This window comes from Periplaneta americana, chromosome 6 (genome assembly GCF_040183065.1).
Source record: "Periplaneta americana isolate PAMFEO1 chromosome 6, P.americana_PAMFEO1_priV1, whole genome shotgun sequence".
In the NCBI taxonomy this organism is placed as follows: domain Eukaryota; kingdom Metazoa; phylum Arthropoda; class Insecta; order Blattodea; family Blattidae; genus Periplaneta; species Periplaneta americana.
The window spans coordinates 16,814,680-16,833,576 of NC_091122.1; the positions used below are offsets into that span (position 1 = coordinate 16,814,680).

At 34.6% G+C, this 18,897-nt stretch overlaps 1 protein-coding gene across 3 annotated transcripts in view; it reads left to right on the forward strand.

Moving 5' to 3' along the window:
- Epac (Exchange protein directly activated by cAMP) overlaps window positions 1-18,897 on the forward strand; it is a 643,268-nt gene that overhangs the window by 383,390 nt on the left and 240,981 nt on the right. The window contains exon 2 of one of the 3 annotated variants that reach the window (XM_069827611.1): window positions 10,927-11,516. The exons of 1 other annotated variant lie outside the window; for it this stretch is intronic. In XM_069827611.1, coding sequence (XP_069683712.1) covers window positions 11,469-11,516 — 48 coding nt within the window. In that variant the 5' untranslated portion in view covers window positions 10,927-11,468. The remainder of the gene's footprint in view (window positions 1-10,926; window positions 11,517-18,897) is intronic. One more of the 3 variants, XM_069827612.1, reaches the window with a different exon arrangement.

The window sequence follows — 18,897 nt, forward strand, 5'->3', positions numbered from 1 at the left end:
CTTAAGGTTCAAGCTGTATAAGATGCAAACTTATTCTGAAGGTTACGTATCCTCTGGTGAATACACAGCCGCTATCAAAGCGGGCGCTTTCTTTTGAAGTGGCCTTAATTAGGCCTCCTCAGATATCACTCCAATCACAGACAGTGGTAACATGTCATTTTTTACACCAATGACGCGTTATACTTGCCTCGGAAACATGACGGCCTCTCTTCTTGGAATTGGTAATCTCTCATAAACCCCCACCCTCTACTCAACCCCTGGCCGGGTGGCAGAAATACAATGGATCCCAGCATTGCCAAATCTAGTAGTCATTGCCTCTAGAGCCCGGACGAGAAGTTATGGCACCGGCGCGAGGAACGCATTTTAGTTCGTTTGCTTGGACTCGCTCTCACACTCAACTGGAGGGGTGTTGGGTTAGTTGGTTACTAGCATTCCGAGTGTTCAGTTCGTTCTGCTACTACCGCTATTGCTAATACTGAAAACATTGTCCTTCTGAGCGCCCTCATTATGGCATTGTCTAAGGTGTGAAATCATAGAGTAGTTCATAGTCAAGGACATGAAATAGCATGCAATGTATGGAAATTCATGTCAGAAGAGGTTGTAAATGAAATACCAATTCCATTGAAAAGCGTGTGTGCAAGAGTACTGGCTGCCACTGGTATTTCAAAGCGAACCTTGGCAAGAATGAGGAAAGAAGGGGAAAATATTGAGGCAGGAACAGCAGATTCTTTCTCCAGTCCGGAAAAATCACAGCCGAAGAAGAAGATTGTTGCAGCTGTAGACAGTTTTGATGAGGAAGTCCTAAGAAGACTCATGTATAATTTCTACGCTACGCATAAGCAGAGGCCGACTCTGCAATCGCTTCTTCCAAAAATGGATATCAGTGTATGATTATGTGAAGAAAGTAGAGAATAATTACATTGAAATTGAGCACGTGATGGACAGTATTTTGGAGAACATTTCTATAGACTTAGGGACATCTGATTCCAGCACAGATCAGTCGTCTGATTCGGACAGAGAATAAGAATATAAAGAAGGAATAGCGGGCGTAATTCCATTAGGTACCTTCGGACTCTTGACTAGGGAAGTGGGGATACTAAGGTAAGACGAATGTTTTTAGAAAGAGATGAAATGGATATGCCTGCCGCTCTGAGCTTGAGAACCGTAACCCAAACAACCCCCACTCCTCTACCCTGCTGGCCGGCAATTTAAAACTTCGCGCATGTTGGTGCCATAACATCTCGTCTCAGCTCTACCTGTTGGGTTTCACCCATTCTCAGTGTCTTTGTCGACGTGTTGTTTTGTACCGTTGTGCGCTTCAATATGTCTCATTTATTCCGGCCATGATTAATGAGTGTTGGAGCAGATGATCCGCAGCCAGGCCTCCTGATACACCTGAAGATCCAGGACCATCACGACAAGAACAACAAATAACACCGTCGAAGAAAACAGAATATCTTATTTGCAGAGGAGCGTAGCTAAGAAAACAAAGAGTTAAAATTGTGTCTAACGTTAGAAATTCTATCCATAAAGTAATCGAAAGTTCAGGCAGTTTAATAAGTATAAATCTTAATCACTTAACATCGGACGCAACCGGCGGAGTTGGATATATGGGCATAGAAATTAAGAATTACGGTTCACCAACTAAAGAGAAAATAAACAAATTAAAACAGAATTCGGTAAGATAGACGACTTTATACGTGATTTACTTCGCCGAACAGTATGTGAACAGTACGCGAAAGAGATATCGCCAACAGCAACACCGTCCTTAGCAGCCTAAATAATGACATTATTCACAGCAGTGCTTAAAAGTTTCCTGACTTACAGCAGTGAATTAAATGTTTTTAAATCACTCTCTACATGACAACCAACATATTAGCAATAGTAAAATGAATATATATGAACTTCTTGGCCAACAACACATTACAAAGAAAAGCCCTACAATTTAAAATTAAATTTACATACCAGTAATGAATAAAATATTGTATAGCACACTAGAGTAAACAGATTTTATGCGTTCGTGGAAATTATCACCCAAGGCGAAGCTGATAAAATCTAACTTTACTCTTTTGTACTATAAATTCTATAACTATTCAATGATCACAGTTTCAGAAAATTTTACCGGCGCAACATTCTTAATTAAGTATAAAATTCTGGAACTTCAATAACATTAGAATTTAACACTTATTATAGAAGTCTGAATTTTTTTGTTTATTTAGGCAAAACATGTTAGTGAAAATATAAATATAAAGTGTTTTTAAAACAAGTTTGTTCATTTTTACACCAATTTTGTTTTAGTAATTACAAATTAAGGTATATTTACAAAGATAATATAGTCTCGCTGAAAATCGCGGTTTCATGAAACACAGTTTGAAAAACGTTCGCAAATCACAATGACTTCAAGAATTGGCAACTCAGCTAAGGGTTTATCCCTTGCGCGTGCCTGCAGTTAACTGGTGAAGGGGATGAGGGAAGGTCGTTATGTTTTCGTGCGAAATATATCATTTGTTGTCATATTTATGTCGAGTTCATTGGTGATGACAAAAAGATTACCGGTAGTCATTTGAATTTCAATTTTAAGTAAACGTCATTTTATAGCTTAATATTTATTCGCTGTGGTTGGTGGTGGTAGAAATCAATGTAGGGTAAAGGTTGGTGATACTGTGTTATGAGTAATATTGTGATAGTTCTTTTTGAGAATTTATTACAATTTTACTGAGCGAGGGAAGGGCCGGTTTTGTGCAGCGACTTGTCCACGGATATTCCCTTAATACGTTGACGCAAAAACCCGATCTTCCTCTCACTCAAGAAGACACATAGAAGAAACATAGAATACAAGAAGGGGGCGTTACATTCTAATATGAAAGTAAAGTCCCCATACATAGTGGGGGAGAAAGACTTTAAAATGGTAAACAAATTTTGCCACGAGCTCTGTGTCAGTTTTACGTGCCGTAAATTAATAACACTGGCTTCACGGTTTTGCTTCGGTTCTGGAGGAAGCCAAGGTAAGGATTTTATTACCATTTAAAATGTACCGCTCTCAAGTGGAGCGACGTCGCTATAGAAGTAATAATAGTAGTAAGTAGAAGTAGCAGTAACAGCACTAATAATAATAATAATAATAATAATAATAATAATAATAATAATAATATATTCTTAATGTTCTGACCACATTATGAAAAACACTACAAATAGAACTAGAATATAAGTGAGATATATTATCTAATTTCTTAGAAAATAAAATAAATGTCCATTTTCCGGACGTCAATTAAACGGGCGGTCTCAGGCTTTGTGATCCGTAAGGCTGCTAGCTGATTCAACTTGGAGGTGTATAATATTCGTGAAGGCCTCAAGTCTTACGTAAACTAATATAGATTAGTTCTTGCGTAACGCGAGAAGGGAGGTTAGCCGTGGTTTGCAGGAGGCTGTGGTAGCCCGGGATACAGAAGATTGCTTGCATTGTGCTGCGAACTTTGCTGTCCATACGAGCACCATCATCTCACTGAACCGCCAACACTTGTGCCGCTGAACTTTGTATAATTAATTTAATACAGGGTGTTTCTCACAGTGTTTGCAAAGACTGTGTGAAGAGCTAAGATTGTTGTAATCAAAGGAAAATCATTTTCAGCGATTGCATCATCGTTATCTTCTTTCGAGGCTTTCATTAAGGACATCCATGTTTAAGTTAGAAATTTCACCTCTTACTTCAATTTTTTTTTGTTCTTGTTCCGTGTTGTAGCTGTAACAATATCAACGTTTCGGAGCTATACAGGGTGTATCTAAATTGGTGTCATATTTCGGGGACGTGTTCCTAACATCAAAACAATTTAAAAAGTTAATAAGAACATGGGTCTGGAAACCATTCGTTAGGGAGTTATTAAAGGATTTATCCGTTCATTGACCGCTGATTGTTTGATGTTTTTTTTTTTTTGTTTGTTTGTATTTTGTAGAGGAAAGAAATCAGAAGAAAATGTATTCTGTGAGTGAACAGAACGAAATGATTTGCATCATTTAATTGATGATGTGCTTCTGGACGTCATCCAACGAATGTGTTTTAACACGATGCTGCTCCAGCTCATTTTAGTCTGATAGTTCGTAATTTTTTAATGATAGATTTCCCCAAAGATGTATTGGTCAAAGGGGATTCATTGCATGGCCTGCTCGATCGCCTGATTTGATTCCAATGGATTTCTTCGTCTGGGGACATTAAAGTCCCTGGTTTATGCGACTCCTGTACTTAATGTTAATATTCTGAGAGCGTATCCAAACTGGATTTCACTCCAGGAATTTTCAACAGAGTACGCCAGAGCATGTAACACAGGTTTAGGGGACACATCGAAGCAGGAGGAAGCCACTCCGAGCAATTTTTGTAACATTAAATTTTGTCTTGTAACTCTGAAATAAATTATTTCGAGACCAACGTTCATATGAACTTTTTGTAATGTTTTGGTGTTAGGAACATGTCCCCGAAATATTTGACACCAATTTAGATACACCCTGTATAACATTATATATATATTTATTTATTTATTTATTTATTTATTTATGGTAGATGAGGGTAATTGTAAACAAAAGCTGTGAGAAATACAAAACTGTCAATATAAAAATGTTAATTCTGAGGAATATTTCAATTAACATGTTGGCTAACCTACAAAGCAGTTTGGCGCCAAATAGGAGTAACTGCTTAGTTGTGAACGAATGTTTTGTGAGAGTCGACAAAAAAAGTTTAAAAAGAATTTTGCTTCACCTTCATTTTTAGCATTGTAAGTAAACGTACAGTGCTATTTTTTTTTTAAATATGTTGTTTTTATGAGTAATGAATAGTAGTAAACATTTATTACAATGATTTTGAGATCTCCCATAACCTCAGTTAATTAAATTATGGCGTGTTTACATTTACCCCATAGTTTTAATTGCTTGGGGTAATTGTAAACATGTCTTACTTTTCGTACTTTCCAGTAATCAAAGAGATCCCCACCCAACTACACTGTAAAGGATTTAGAGAGGGATGTCACAGATGTGAAAAATAGTAACTACAGTTATCGTGAAGCTCAGGAGAGGTACTGAGTTCCTATATCGTCATATATCATAGGTTAAAGGGACGAAATGTACCAGTGACCAAAATTGAAGTTGGAAGGAGTACATTGTTTGATAGCCCGTGCGAAAATTGGTGTTTACAATTACCCCCTCTCAAAGTGGGGTAAATGTAAACTAGCAATTAAAAAATGGAAAAAGTCAACTTTATTATTTTAAACCCATTTTCAGGAAAAGAAAGATCTAAAAATAACACAATGTTTCTTTGTCATGCTTACCGTTACTGAAGGTTGTGTAATGTTAGAATATATTTGAAATCAGTGAAAAGTGTTTACAATTACCCTGGTCTACCCTATTTATTTATTTATTTATTTATTTATTTATTTATTTATTTATTTATTTATTTACTTATTTATTTATTTATTTATTTATTTATTTATTTATTTATTTATTTATTTATTTATTTATTTATCTATCTACAGTCACTTTAACTCCTAGTCATATCGCGACTCTCTGTAGTTTATTGTTGAGGATGCTTGTTGCTGTTGTACTGTATCTAGAATTTCGTTGTAATTGGGGTTCAATCTGGCATTTGACTTTATATAATAAATTAATTATACAAGGGCCAATCAAAAAGTTTCCGGACTGCCGTGAATGTAGACAACACACAGGACATAGGAAACGAGAAGTTATATAGAACCAGGGAAACTCCTGGAATCTACACTAAATGCGTCACTTGAAAACAGAGAAGAAGACTAGCTATAAGGTGTATAATGGAGAGAGTCCAGGAAAAATCGCAATTGGTTTGTGACATTTTTGCACATAAATCACGTGTAGAAGCTCAGTTCTTAAAGACAATCTGACGCTGTTCGATAGACTGACTCAACAGACATGAAAGCAATGATCTTTAGTGCACTCATATGTTTTCAGTAGTATAGGGACATCATTTTATTTTTACTTCAATTTTTATTGTACCTGAGTTTTTGAATGTACTTCACTCCAACCCCTTCTACTAATGAAGTTCAACCGTCCTCCACACAGATCCAAGACCGCATAAACAGTCATAGTAGCCTTACGGTCATAGTAAACAGTACGTTCCAAAAATATGTTCGCGTTTTCCAGTGACGAAAGAGCTTTCAATATTACATCATTTTCCATTTGTCTACGTCGCATCCCGGTTTCCCCCACCAGCTTTTATTCGCCAGCTAGTGGCTGGGCTGTCTTAGCTCTTTTCTGAGAACATTAATTTGTGTTAGGAATTGGATGTCTACGTAATATTATACCCATACAGTTGTTTAAAATAACTTAAATAAAAGGACCACGTTAAGTAATTAACTGTCACGTGATTTCCTTCCTTTCTACGACGCTGCGACGTAACCACTTGGACGGACAGTAGATAGCATGTCTGAGTAATTTTATCTTTTCGGAACGGGCAGAAGTGAAAATTGAATTTACAGTACGTAAGGTACTCTTTTATAGAGTAGGTACAGAATTATTTAAACATGAGTTACTGATACGAAGTAATAGTGTATAGTGCGATAATATGCGCATTAGAACTATAGCCTGTTTCGAAATGAACGGCAACTATTTTCAAAAATGTGTTTAAATATCCATATTCTTATTATTTTTCAATTTAACTTCATTCTCTGTATTGTACGCTAATGTGCTGTAGACAGTATAATATACATTGCATAATGAATACGTCCGCATGGACAACTCAGTTCGTGAGTAAAAACACTTATTGTTAATACTGTACTGTATTTTGATTAAACAAAAACCTAATGAAAATTATCAAACTCAAAATCGCGATATTTCCTAGTTTACGTAAATGGATAAACTACTTTTCTTCCCTCGTATACCTAGTAAGTAGATTTGTTTGTATATTACGCCAGTATCATCGAACTCCAGTCGTGGAAGGGGGTAGCAAACGGTGTTTTCGGTTCTTAATCGTTGATCCAAAGGTATAGCCAGGTTAATGTTAGAAATGTTAGTAAAAATAAAATGATGTCCCTATATAATAAATACAAGTGCAGTTCAGAAATATATTGATTGCGCCTTATATTCAGTCAACGAAAACCATGGTAAAAGCTCGATCAGACTGATGTCAACTCGCTCGGATGTGTATTATTTATCAATTACAGGCCACAGATTTTTTCCTCTTCTCTCTTATTTTAATTCCCAGATTATATGCGAAGTCCTTACATAGGGACTGCAGTGTTCCAGAAAAGTCTCTTTGATCGCGATTCTCTGTACGACTCAATAACGTTTTAAATTGTCTCTTCGTTGAACGAGGGCACGCCGAGCTCCGCTATGGCGCTGAAAGCTTAATAAAGTTCCCGGAAACCACCTAATTCGGGTCAACGTAATTAGTTTTAATTAACAAAACATGCATCGCAATTTCTGATTCATTTGTTTCAAACGTAATACCGAGGGAGTGGAACAGACACCCATGTTGTGCATGCTGGATTGCTGTTGAGAGGAGGAGAGGTTTAATATTTCAATATATCCATGAAAGAATGACGATTAAAAAATTCTTATGATATCGAAAAATCGGAAAATACAACTGCTGAGACGCTCAACCCGAATATTGCGTGAAACAACAGTCACGGGTCCGAATTAGTCTGGGCACACAGTGACGAAAATTTCCCGGAAAATTTTACATCGGAAAATTTTCATCATAATGTTTTCTGAGAAACTACCCCTTAAACAATTTCTTAGCGTACTCCTTTTCCTAAGCTTTAGATCCTATAATTTGCATATAATCATATGATCATAAATTTTCTTGAAAATATTCCTCGTCTTAAGGGGAGAGAATAGTAAAATTTGAATTCTTTTGCAATTGTTGCAAAATTTTAATTTTTTTAATGTCAAAATATCATTGCTCCAAGAACTTGAGTTCAAGATTAGTTTTTGAAAAAGAAATTGTGTCCAAATTAAAAAAAAAATACCAGGATACTGTAATTCCCTGACATGGGTATATTTCAGCCATTTAAAAATATACATATGTATTCAAAATGTCTATGATGTTCTACTCCTGAAAGCACGTTTTTTAAATGTATTTTAGTACAATTTTGATATTAACTTTTAAAATGTAAATATAAATAATTACAATTAATTGATGAACTAGTGGACTTACTCGTGTTAAATATATGATTTAACACGAGTAAGTCCACTAGTTCATCAATTAATTATATTCAAGTGTTAAAAGTGGTGTACGCAAGATTCAAAAATGAAATAATTACATTTTAAGAATTTTAAACAATATAAAATTTTAACATTTCCATCCATTTATATTTACAAATGCATAATTTTCTTAAAACAGAATGGGAATAAATACACTAAGAATTTAGATTATCATAATTATAATACACAAAGTGCACATCTGTTCTCAATAAAAAATCATAGACTTGTGAAATATGAAAAATCGCCTGCCTATACTGGCATTGTGTTTTTTTAATAAATTACCATTGTAGATACAAATTTACCTTATATAAAATTTAAAGTGAAAGTTAAAGAGATTTTAACTGATTGAAGTTTTTATTCAGTAAAAGAATTCTTAAATTACAAATTATGACATAATATGCAATACTGTTTGATTATATTATTTATTTTATATGTATTTTAATTTGTAGTGTTTTTAAATTTTATTGTGTTTCGTCTTTATTATGTACTTAACGTGTACATCCATATATACATTATGATCATGTATTGAATAAACAATCAATCAATCAATCAATGAGACACCCTCTTCAATTAAAAACTGTTTTTGTAGATTAAACACATCGTAACATTATAACTTTAGGGAGGCCGAGACGTAGATGGGAAGATAATATTAAAATGGATTTGAGGGAGGTGGGATATGATGGTAGGGACTGGATTAATCTTGCACAGGATAGGGACCAATGGCGGGCTTATGTGAGGGCGGCAATGAACCTCCGGGTTCCTTAAAAGCAAGTAAGTAAGTAAGTAAGTAAGTAAGTAAGTAAGTATTTATTATTGATCAGGAAGATTCAGAGAATTTATTTCCGAAAACAAAAAAATTCATTTTTTTTTATGATTCTGAATATCTTGTCCCCTTAAAATGATGTGAGGCTTGTGAAATTGCAAAGAGAAAGGTACCTGTTGGAATTTTTTTCGCACAATTCATTTCAAAGAAGGTTACGTAAAATATTGGTTGTATTACTACTGCAATAATTGCTCAACGTAGATAACCTAATGAGGGAATATGTGCCAAGTACATTGCACCGATTTTTTTATTTTGTATAAGAAGTAGCTCTTAGAGTTGGTTTCGCATTTTGTAACTCAGTTGGCAATTGTAGTTAAGGTCAAAGTGCAAATCCGTACTGAAAAGGTGTACTCAAAAGTGTAAACAGCAGGCTAACACAATTTTGAAGTGAATTTCTTGAAGGGGAGGGAATGTGCGTGCAATATCACGCCTCGTTTAACTCTGAGGGTGTTGTGCAACTTCTCACCCTGTCGCGTCGTGCGAAAACTTATCAACGGATCGGAGTTCAGCTCTTGCCACCACTTAGAGGCCTAGGGTGCTGCTGAAGACACAGAGTGCCCCACAAGTTTGTAGCTACTGCAGTCAAATCGCAGGAGCTGGATAACTCGGTTAATATAGCAACTGGTTGCGTATTGGATGGTCCTGGATTCAATCTCTGATGATGTCGAGATTTTCTTGTTGCAAATAATTCAGAGCGGTCCGTTTATCAAATTGAGTACCGGGTCTTTCCTTCAATTAAAAACTATTTTTCGTAGGTTATACATATCGCAACATTATAAAACTATATACAGAGTGTTAAAAAGTTCCAATATTTTAGGAGGTGATAGTATGCATAAAAAAAAAAATTTCTAATAAACATGGCTCCTACAACACATACTTTCTGAGATCTGAACACTTGTTCATAGGACGTGCTCAATGTGATGTCCATTCATGGCAATGCATTCCTCTGCCCTTCGGCGTAAGGAATCACGCACTCTTTGATTTTTTTTTTAATCTATACTAATAATAAATCTGTAGCCAAATTTTTTCTGGTAATTTTCGATTTTCCAAAAATAATTCATGTTAACATGTATAATTAACCATCCTTAATAGGTGCATGTACATTTGGTTCAATAGGCTAGACGATCCGGAGTTGCGTTCGGGCGCCGGTTCGATTCCCGCTTGGGCTGATTACCTGGTTGGGTTTTTTCCGAGGTTTTCCCCAACCGTAAGGCAAATGTCAGGCAATCTATGGCGAATCCTCGGCCTCATCTCGCCAAATACCATATCGTGATCATCAACCCCTTCGACGCTAAATAACCTCATAGTTGATATAGCGTCGTTAAATAACCAAGTAAAAAAATAGGTAGAAATAAATTTGACAGTGCAAATTAAGTTTTCAGGAATAACTCCCTGTAAAGTTAATTTGAATAATTTCGAGGAAAAATTGTTCCGGGGCCGGGTATCGAACCCGGGACCTTTGGTTAAACGTACCAACGCTCTCCCAACTGAGCTACCCGGGAACTCTACCCGACACCGATCCAATTTTTCCCTCTATATCCACAGACCTCAAAGTGGGCTAACAACCGTCAAGCAACCAACATTTGAATGCACACTAACTCTTTGTGACTTTAAATTGTGGTTTTCTGTTACGTACAGTGACGTGTATTATGCAAATTAAGCTTTCAGGAATAACTCCCTGTAAAGTTAATTTGAATAATTTCGAGGAAATTATTCAAATTTGACAGTTATCATTCATGATAGATGCTCATGGACTTGGTACAATGGACTTACGATAAATTAAATACACACAGCAGAAACTGTATGTTATATGGCTTATAGTTTTATCATATCTGAGAAGTTATTATAGTTGATGATTTACTTATTTTTAACTTATCTCTCTACAGGTGTGGTTTTCTAGCGCCTTTACTCGAGGAATAAAGAATAACAAATAGAAAGCCGTTGTGACATTTAAAATATTTTTCCGGTGTTCGCCTACATGAACTGAGGAATTAAACAAATCGGTAAAATCTACAGCGATAATTGAACCCTTGACCTTTTGAATATGAAGTGCGCTACATCATATCTAAATTGTTGGGTTTGAATACGATAATCGATAATTCTTGCAGCGCATTTTAACAATTGAAATACTGTTAAATAACTCTTTTTTTTTTTTTCTTCAAATATCCTGTAGTCGTGACTCGTTGAAGGTAAAGGACAAGCGAATGTTGGAAGAATCTCTTGCCCCGGGCACCAACAAGATCGGAAGTGAACGAGTACGACAGTTGCAAGTGTGAAGTGAAGGTGTTTCCGTTTGAAACAGTATGACAAGTATAGTGGCATCATAGTGAAGTGACGTTAAGCTGGTTTGAAGACAAAGGGGCTGTCAGTAGAGAAGACCAATGCTGCATCCGCCGCCATGGAATAAAACTTCCTGCTTCAGCCTATTATGTGGTCACAGAAAAAAGTCTATCATGTAACTCCAAGCAGAACCAAGGTAATGCATCTTACACCATTTCATTTCTTGACTGGTTTCTAGAAAACAAATATGAAAATATTTTATGTATGTCGTAAGTTAAATTCTTTTATAAAGATAACTCATATAATGAAAGTAATTTATTTAAAAATTTTGTATGTAACTGCTAAGCAGATTATATTTGAGGAGGCTTTGGATTAAACAATTGCAGACCAAAGCTAATAGAAACAAGTGAATAAAGCTAATAAAAAGAAATTAATAACGATGGTTAAAAATTAAACAATTTGAAAGACAGATTTATGCATTTTTGGCAGTAAATGGAGGCAATTTTGACCACCTTTTGTGAACTGAAATCAACACATGATACAACACAACAATGCTAATTTTGGTTTTAATTGTTTTTTTTTTTCAAATCCATGTATTCCATTACTATTGCAGTTAAATTTCAATGGTACATATCCTACAATGTGTCTTTTTTAAATTATAAGTTTAAATAATATTAATATTGTTATTCAATTCTTTTATTAGCTTTTTCACTTGTTTCTATTAGCTTTTGTCTGCATTTGTTTAATCCAAAGCCTCCTCAAATTGATGTACTGAAGCATTGAAATTTTCCTTTATTCAGTACACATACATTGCCATCAAAAGATGTAATTTTTACAAAAGTATAGTTTATAAATGGCAAAAAAATATGATTTTATACGTAATGAGACTTGGAGAATCCAAAAATGCAGAAATAAGTATGGTGCTATTAAAAAAAAACAGACTCATTGGCACACCTTTATAAATGAAAAGCATAGTATTTGAAAACATGTTCAAAATATTCCTTCTTTGTTACCTTACAACTTTTGTATAAATAGTTTCTTCATAAAATTAGAAATAAAGTTACAAGCATTGTTCCATACTTTTTACTCACCCTGTACAGAATCTATATATTTCTTTAAATAACATATGAATATGCACTGATATCTTAAGAACGGTAAATATGGTTAAATTTGTATTTTCATTGTATTTATTTCTGTACAACAAATCGAAATTTATGGTGAGTTTTGTTCAAAATTAAATTACATTATGAGAATTAACTTTATTATATTAACTACTGGTACTTGCATTTGTCCGAAAATTAATTAAAACTGAAACATTATTTATAAATAGGTAAAAGTTTCCTTCCAATGTAATTCGTACAGAGAACTCTGCCTGAAAATAATAATTAAAAAAAAACATATGATAAAACAATTTTGAATTCGCACACCACTCAGAACTTTAGTACGAATAACTGTATATCATTTTGGGTTAAATTTGATTCAAAGATACTTAATATGAATAAAATCCGTCTAATAACTTGGAAAAAATCGCTACATACAGACAGACAAACGGCAATAGAGAAGCTAAAAAATGTAGGAATAATTTTCTTCTCTTTTTACAGTGCCACAATATTTTTTCTTCTTTATACTTCATGTAATTAGAATATAAACATATTAGGAATTGCAATCTCGTCCTTCAGTTCTGAGTACAACTAGAAGTGAATTACTGGTAACCATTTTTCGCTTAATAATTTACAAAGTTATTTCGCAGCAAGCACTAGATACGTTTATGTGGAAGCTATCTGAAGCTTCACTAAATACTGGAATTTGTATGCAGCTGTAGATGCGACATTGTTCTCAAACTTTGCCGTTGCCATGGCGTCGAGATTAAAAGCAGTGCTTCAACAACTCCAACTCTTTTTTTTTTGCAGTTAAAAGTTATGACAGTTTTAATTAGTAATTAACAAATATGAATGCCTTTTTTCGCGGAAGATATTTTTTGCTAGCTGCATAGTAAAGTACTTGATATAAAAGAGACTACAACATGCGACAGTTCCATTTAACGACGAACTATCTCTTTGTACTGCTAGAAAATTTACGAAAATGTAGGTATTGCCTCAAACGAGAAGCTGAGCTTTTTATCAATTGAAGGATATTAAAAATGCGGGCTAAAGCAGGGAGATGCACTATCACCTTTACTTTTTAACTTCGCGCTAGAATATGCCATTAGGAAAGTTCAGGATAACAGACAGGATTTGGAATTGAACGGGTTACATCAGCTTCTTGTCTATGCGAATGACGTGAATATGTTAGGAGAAAATACACAAACGATTAGGGAAAACACGGAAATTTTACTTGAAGCAAGTAGAGCGATCGGTTTGGAAGTAAATCCCGAAAAGACAAAGTATATGATTATGTCTCGTGACCAGAATATTGTACGAAATGGAAATATAAAAATTGGAGATTTATTCTTCGAAGAGGTGGAAAAATTCAAATATCTTGGAGCAACAGTAACAAATATAAATGATACTCGGGAGGAAATTAAACACAGAATAAATATGGGAAATGCGTGTTATTATTCGGTTGAGAAGCTCTTATCATCCAGTCTGCTGTCCAAAAATCTGAAAGTTAGAATTTATAAAACAGTTATATTACCGGTTGTTCTGTATGGTTGTGAAACTTGGACTCTCACTCTGAGAGAGGAACATAGGTTCAGAGTGTTTGAGAATAAGGTGCTTAGGAAAATATTTGGGGCTAAGCGGGATGAAGTTACAGGAGAATGGAGAAAGTTACACAACACAGAACTGCAAGCATTGTATTCTTCACCTGACATAATTAGGAACATTAAATCCAGACGTTTGAGATGGGCAGGGCATGTAGCACGTATGGGCGAATCCAGAAATGCATATAGAGTGTTAGTTGGGAGACCGGAGGGAAAAAGACCTTTAGGGAGGCCGAGACGTAGATGGGAGGATAATATTAAAATGGATTTGAGGGAGGTGGGGTGTTATGATAGAGACTGGATTAATCTTGCACAGGATAGGGACCGCTGGCGGGCTTATGTGAGGGCGGCAATGAACCTTCGGGTTCCTTAAAAGCCATTTGTAAGTAAGTAAGAAGGATATTAAAATGTAGGCAATCCATACTAAATTTTTGAAACATGTACAGGGACATCACTTTATTTTTACCAACATTTTTAACATTAACCTGGCTATACTCGGAAACGCTGTTGCCCCCTTCCATTACAGGGGTTTGATGTTACTAGTGCAATATGTAAACAAATCATTTTACTAGGTATAGGAGGAGAGAAAAGTAGTGTATTCATTTATGTTGTAGGGAAATACGATGTTACGATTTTCAGTTTGATCATCACTTTTACGGAATTTATCAAAATACAGTAGAGTAGTAACTTTTTTTTTCAAAAACTCAACTTTTCAGGCGGCTATGTTCGTTATGTAATGTCTACTTTATTTAGCATATTAATTATTGGCGTTAACATACAATATAGAGAGTGCATTTAAATTGAGGGGGTCATAAGTAAAGGGCTATAAGTGCACTTAAGTTACTTTTGAGAAAATGGGGTTTAAATATTTAAGCTTTCGTAAAATCGGTGAAATTTTTTATTTAAATTTTAATGTGTGATGCGATTAAAATATCCCTTTGCCACTAAAATTTTAGATACCTTAACTTACACTGGATGCACTTAACTCATGTTATTACAAATGTCACTTGCATTCCTTTACTTCTAGCCACCTCAATTCAAAATAAGCTAATCTGAATTTTTAAACAAGTTGCTGAAAATGGTTGCCGTTCATTACAATGCAGGCTTCAATTCTTTTATGCATATTATTAAAAAAATTTTGAAGCATATTCTCTGAAATTGAATTTATCGTTTCTTGAATATAATTTTTTAGTGCGCTATTATTAATATAGTTTCTTTCTTCTATAGAAAACACAACCATATTTCTGAAACACACTATACACTGCAGTGTTTACTTCACTGTTTGAAGACTTCGAATGCAACAGCGGCCGTAAGTTTGTGTGTCTGGCGGGAGCAAGGACATTAGTGAAGGGGTAGGAATGAAGTACGTTCAGAAATGCAGGTACAATAAAAATGCAAGTAAAAATAAAATGATGTCTCTGTATAAGTTCACCACTATACACAGAGTGTCCTAAAAGACCGTACGTTAAGTTGAAGGGATGGCAGAAGAGGCCAAATCAAACATTTTTTGTCAGACAACTTAGGTTCGGCGTCATGCCCTTTGCCCGCTAGACGGTATTAGAGTTGGGAATGTTATAATTATGTTTTTTTCTGGGGCATCGGTGACTTGGAACACGCACCGTAGGGATTTCAATGCTAAAATTTATTTTTGTTGTATTAGCTTCCCTAATTATTATAGAAGAAAATGTCATTGAAGTTTTTTTTTTATAAAAACAAATTCTGCATCCATTTGATTTATTAAATTAATATTTTGATTAAGAATTTGTTTGGAATTACTTAAAATTGAAATAGTACATTATGCAACGAGCCTATAATGGTAGTAATTAAGACGCAAGTATGTTTATGAAACGAGCGCAAGCGAGTTTCATAATTTTCATAAGAGCAATTATAGGCAAGTTTCATACGACTTTTTATGCTCGACCATATTTCTAACTTGAAATTATTCATAAGTATCCATGTTATTCTTATCTGACTGGGGAGCGGAACTGACCTTGTGCAATATCTCGTAAATTGTGAGATGTGCGCAGACGCGAAAGTATTGATTTTTTCCGAGAAACAAATTGTCATTGACCTTGATATAATCTAGAGAGTAAAATAAACATTAATCTTGATATAACCTTGAAATTGATTTAGACATTGAAAAACGAGATGACAAATTGAATTTATTTGAATATTATTTACAATTAACGCTAATTATTATAGTAACAAGACTAGTACATAACCTTCTGCGACAGTATTGGATTTCCAGCCTCCGTGACGTTTCGCTAGTTGTCTTTCGATTGCATATCCGAGAATAATCGATACTTGCGCTTTCATATTGCTACAATGGTGTTTTCTGATTGGTGGAACACCTGAACTTTAATGAATAGGTGTACTTTAATGAGGTCCATTAAAGGACTGCTACCACGTGTATAATTACTACATTTCGGCATGGTCGAGCATAAAGTAATTATAACAATCTTTAATGAAAAATTACAGTAGGTCATGGATAACTGATATTAAGTGTTTGAAACAAAATAGTTTAGGATTCAACTAGTTAAGATAAAATATATAGGGACAATAAATGAATGTGACATCAATGTGGATTCATTTTTTACAGATCAACAATGAAAATACCAATGTTTACATTATTTCATGGTAAATTAGTAAGTCACAATAAATGTTCACGATGAACAGTGTAAAGAATAAACACAATATGCGGCATGTGCGATCTATGAAAACCACTCACATCTTCGTCAGACTGTTCTCTTTCGCATGAATGACTATTTTTTTTGGCCTAGCCAAAAGTGTTTTTGTTTTGGTATTGCCGGTTATTTGGGTGCCGGATACGAGGGATTTTACTGTAGTACAGAGGTGACGTGTGGTTGGCACGATGATCCACCCAGCAGTTACAGCTGGCTTGAAAAACCGGTTTTCGTCACGCACTCTAACTCCCCAAATTCATCACATGCTGTGTTGGGCCCGGGCACAAACACCGACCGAAATTTTATGATAAAACTTTTTACCGATTCTGCAACGTTAGTCCATGAACCTCAGTTAGAACTTTATCCATCACCTTGGAAAACAGACGTATACCTTGGAAAACAGACGTAGGAAAACTGGAATAACATCATTGTATAGAGCACATCTAGGTCAGAAAGCATGGGTAGACATAACGGCTCGGTTAGAAAAGCCAACGTACTATGGTAGGAACGATCATGATTTTAAAATCAAATGTAGGAAACACAAAACGGATGTAGGTAAATTCTCATTTTTAAATAGAACTATAAATGATTGGAATGACCTACCTGCAGCGGTCTTTGAGGGGTGTCCTTCCTTAAGGAGATTCAAGAATAACTTAAAAAGTTGTGTATAAAGTGCAAATTAAAATTAAGGTGACGTTTATCATTTAATTTTTTAAGATGACATGCATTTATTTAGCCTAACGAGTTACTCCCTTGGTTTGAATTGTAAATTATTTAAAAATAGCGTGTAAGAATGCCTTAGACTAGAAATGTTTAGCTTAAATGTAGTTCTGTTTATAAGTATGCATAAGGATGTAATTATTTGTCTTATTTGAACTGTTGCATCAGTGAAGCGAGGTGAGTCAGTGAAGTTATGGTTTTACAGTGCATTGAATAATTCCGATCGGTGATCATTTACAGCGTCAATGAAATGTGTTCTATAGTGTCAGTGAAATGTGTTCTATAGTGTCAGTGAAATGTGTCCTAAAGTGTCAGTGAAATGCGTCATAGTGCCACTACAGTGAGTGAGATGAGAGTAGATTGAAAAACTATTGAAACTTGTGTAGGGCCTATATGTAAGTTATATTGTAAAATTAGGTTATTTTATGTTTTATTATTAATTGTAATTATCATATTAAATTGTATTATGTATTCTTATTGTATTGTGTATATAATTGTATTGCGTATTGTATAATTGTATTGTGTATTGTAATTTTATTGTGTACTAGCCGTACCCGTGCGCTCCGCTGCACCTGTTAGAAATAAATATAAAGTATAATTAAAATAGGACATTTGATCTATGGAACATTCCTGTTTGATAGAAGGATAAGTCGTTTAATATGTTACTTAATTTAAATTGTATTTAAATAATTAAAATGCGATCATTTTGGCCCAGAGAGCACTCATTTGGTGCAATGACAAATTCTTTAACATGTTTCTTAATTGTTGTTATTACATGCATCCATAGTTTAATGAAGATTGACATATCATTTAGTTTTAATGTGTAAACTTTATATTACTTGCTATATTTTTTCATTGAATTATGGTAATCACTTAATTTTAGCCGTTGTTTGCTACGTCTTCAGTAAATGGCGCTTGGTCCACTATGGTTCTGAACCCTTCAAATAACTTAAATAGCGATACAGCATATATAGTGATATGTAATTATACAGGGACATCATTTTATTTTTACTAACATTTTTAATATTAACCTGTCTATACCTTTAGAGAACCGGAAACACCGCTTGCTCCCCCCTCCAAGACTGGAGTTCGTTGATACTGGCGTAAAACACAAATCACTCTACTAGGTATAGGAAGGAAGAAAAGTAGTTCATCCATTTACGTAAACTAGGAAATATCGCGATTTTGAGTTTGATAATTTTCATTAGGTTTTTCTTTAATCATAGTACAGTACTGTATTAAGAATAAGTGTTTTTACACACGAAGTGAGTTATCCATGCGAACGTATTCGTTATGCAGTGTATACTGTCTACAGCACATTAGCGTACAATATAGAGAAAGAAGTTAAATTGAAAAATAATCATAATATGAATATTTAAACACAATTTTGAAAATGGTGGCCGTTCATTTCGATACAGGCTTCAGTTCTTTTGTGCATATTATCGCACTATAGACTATTGCATCTAATTCCA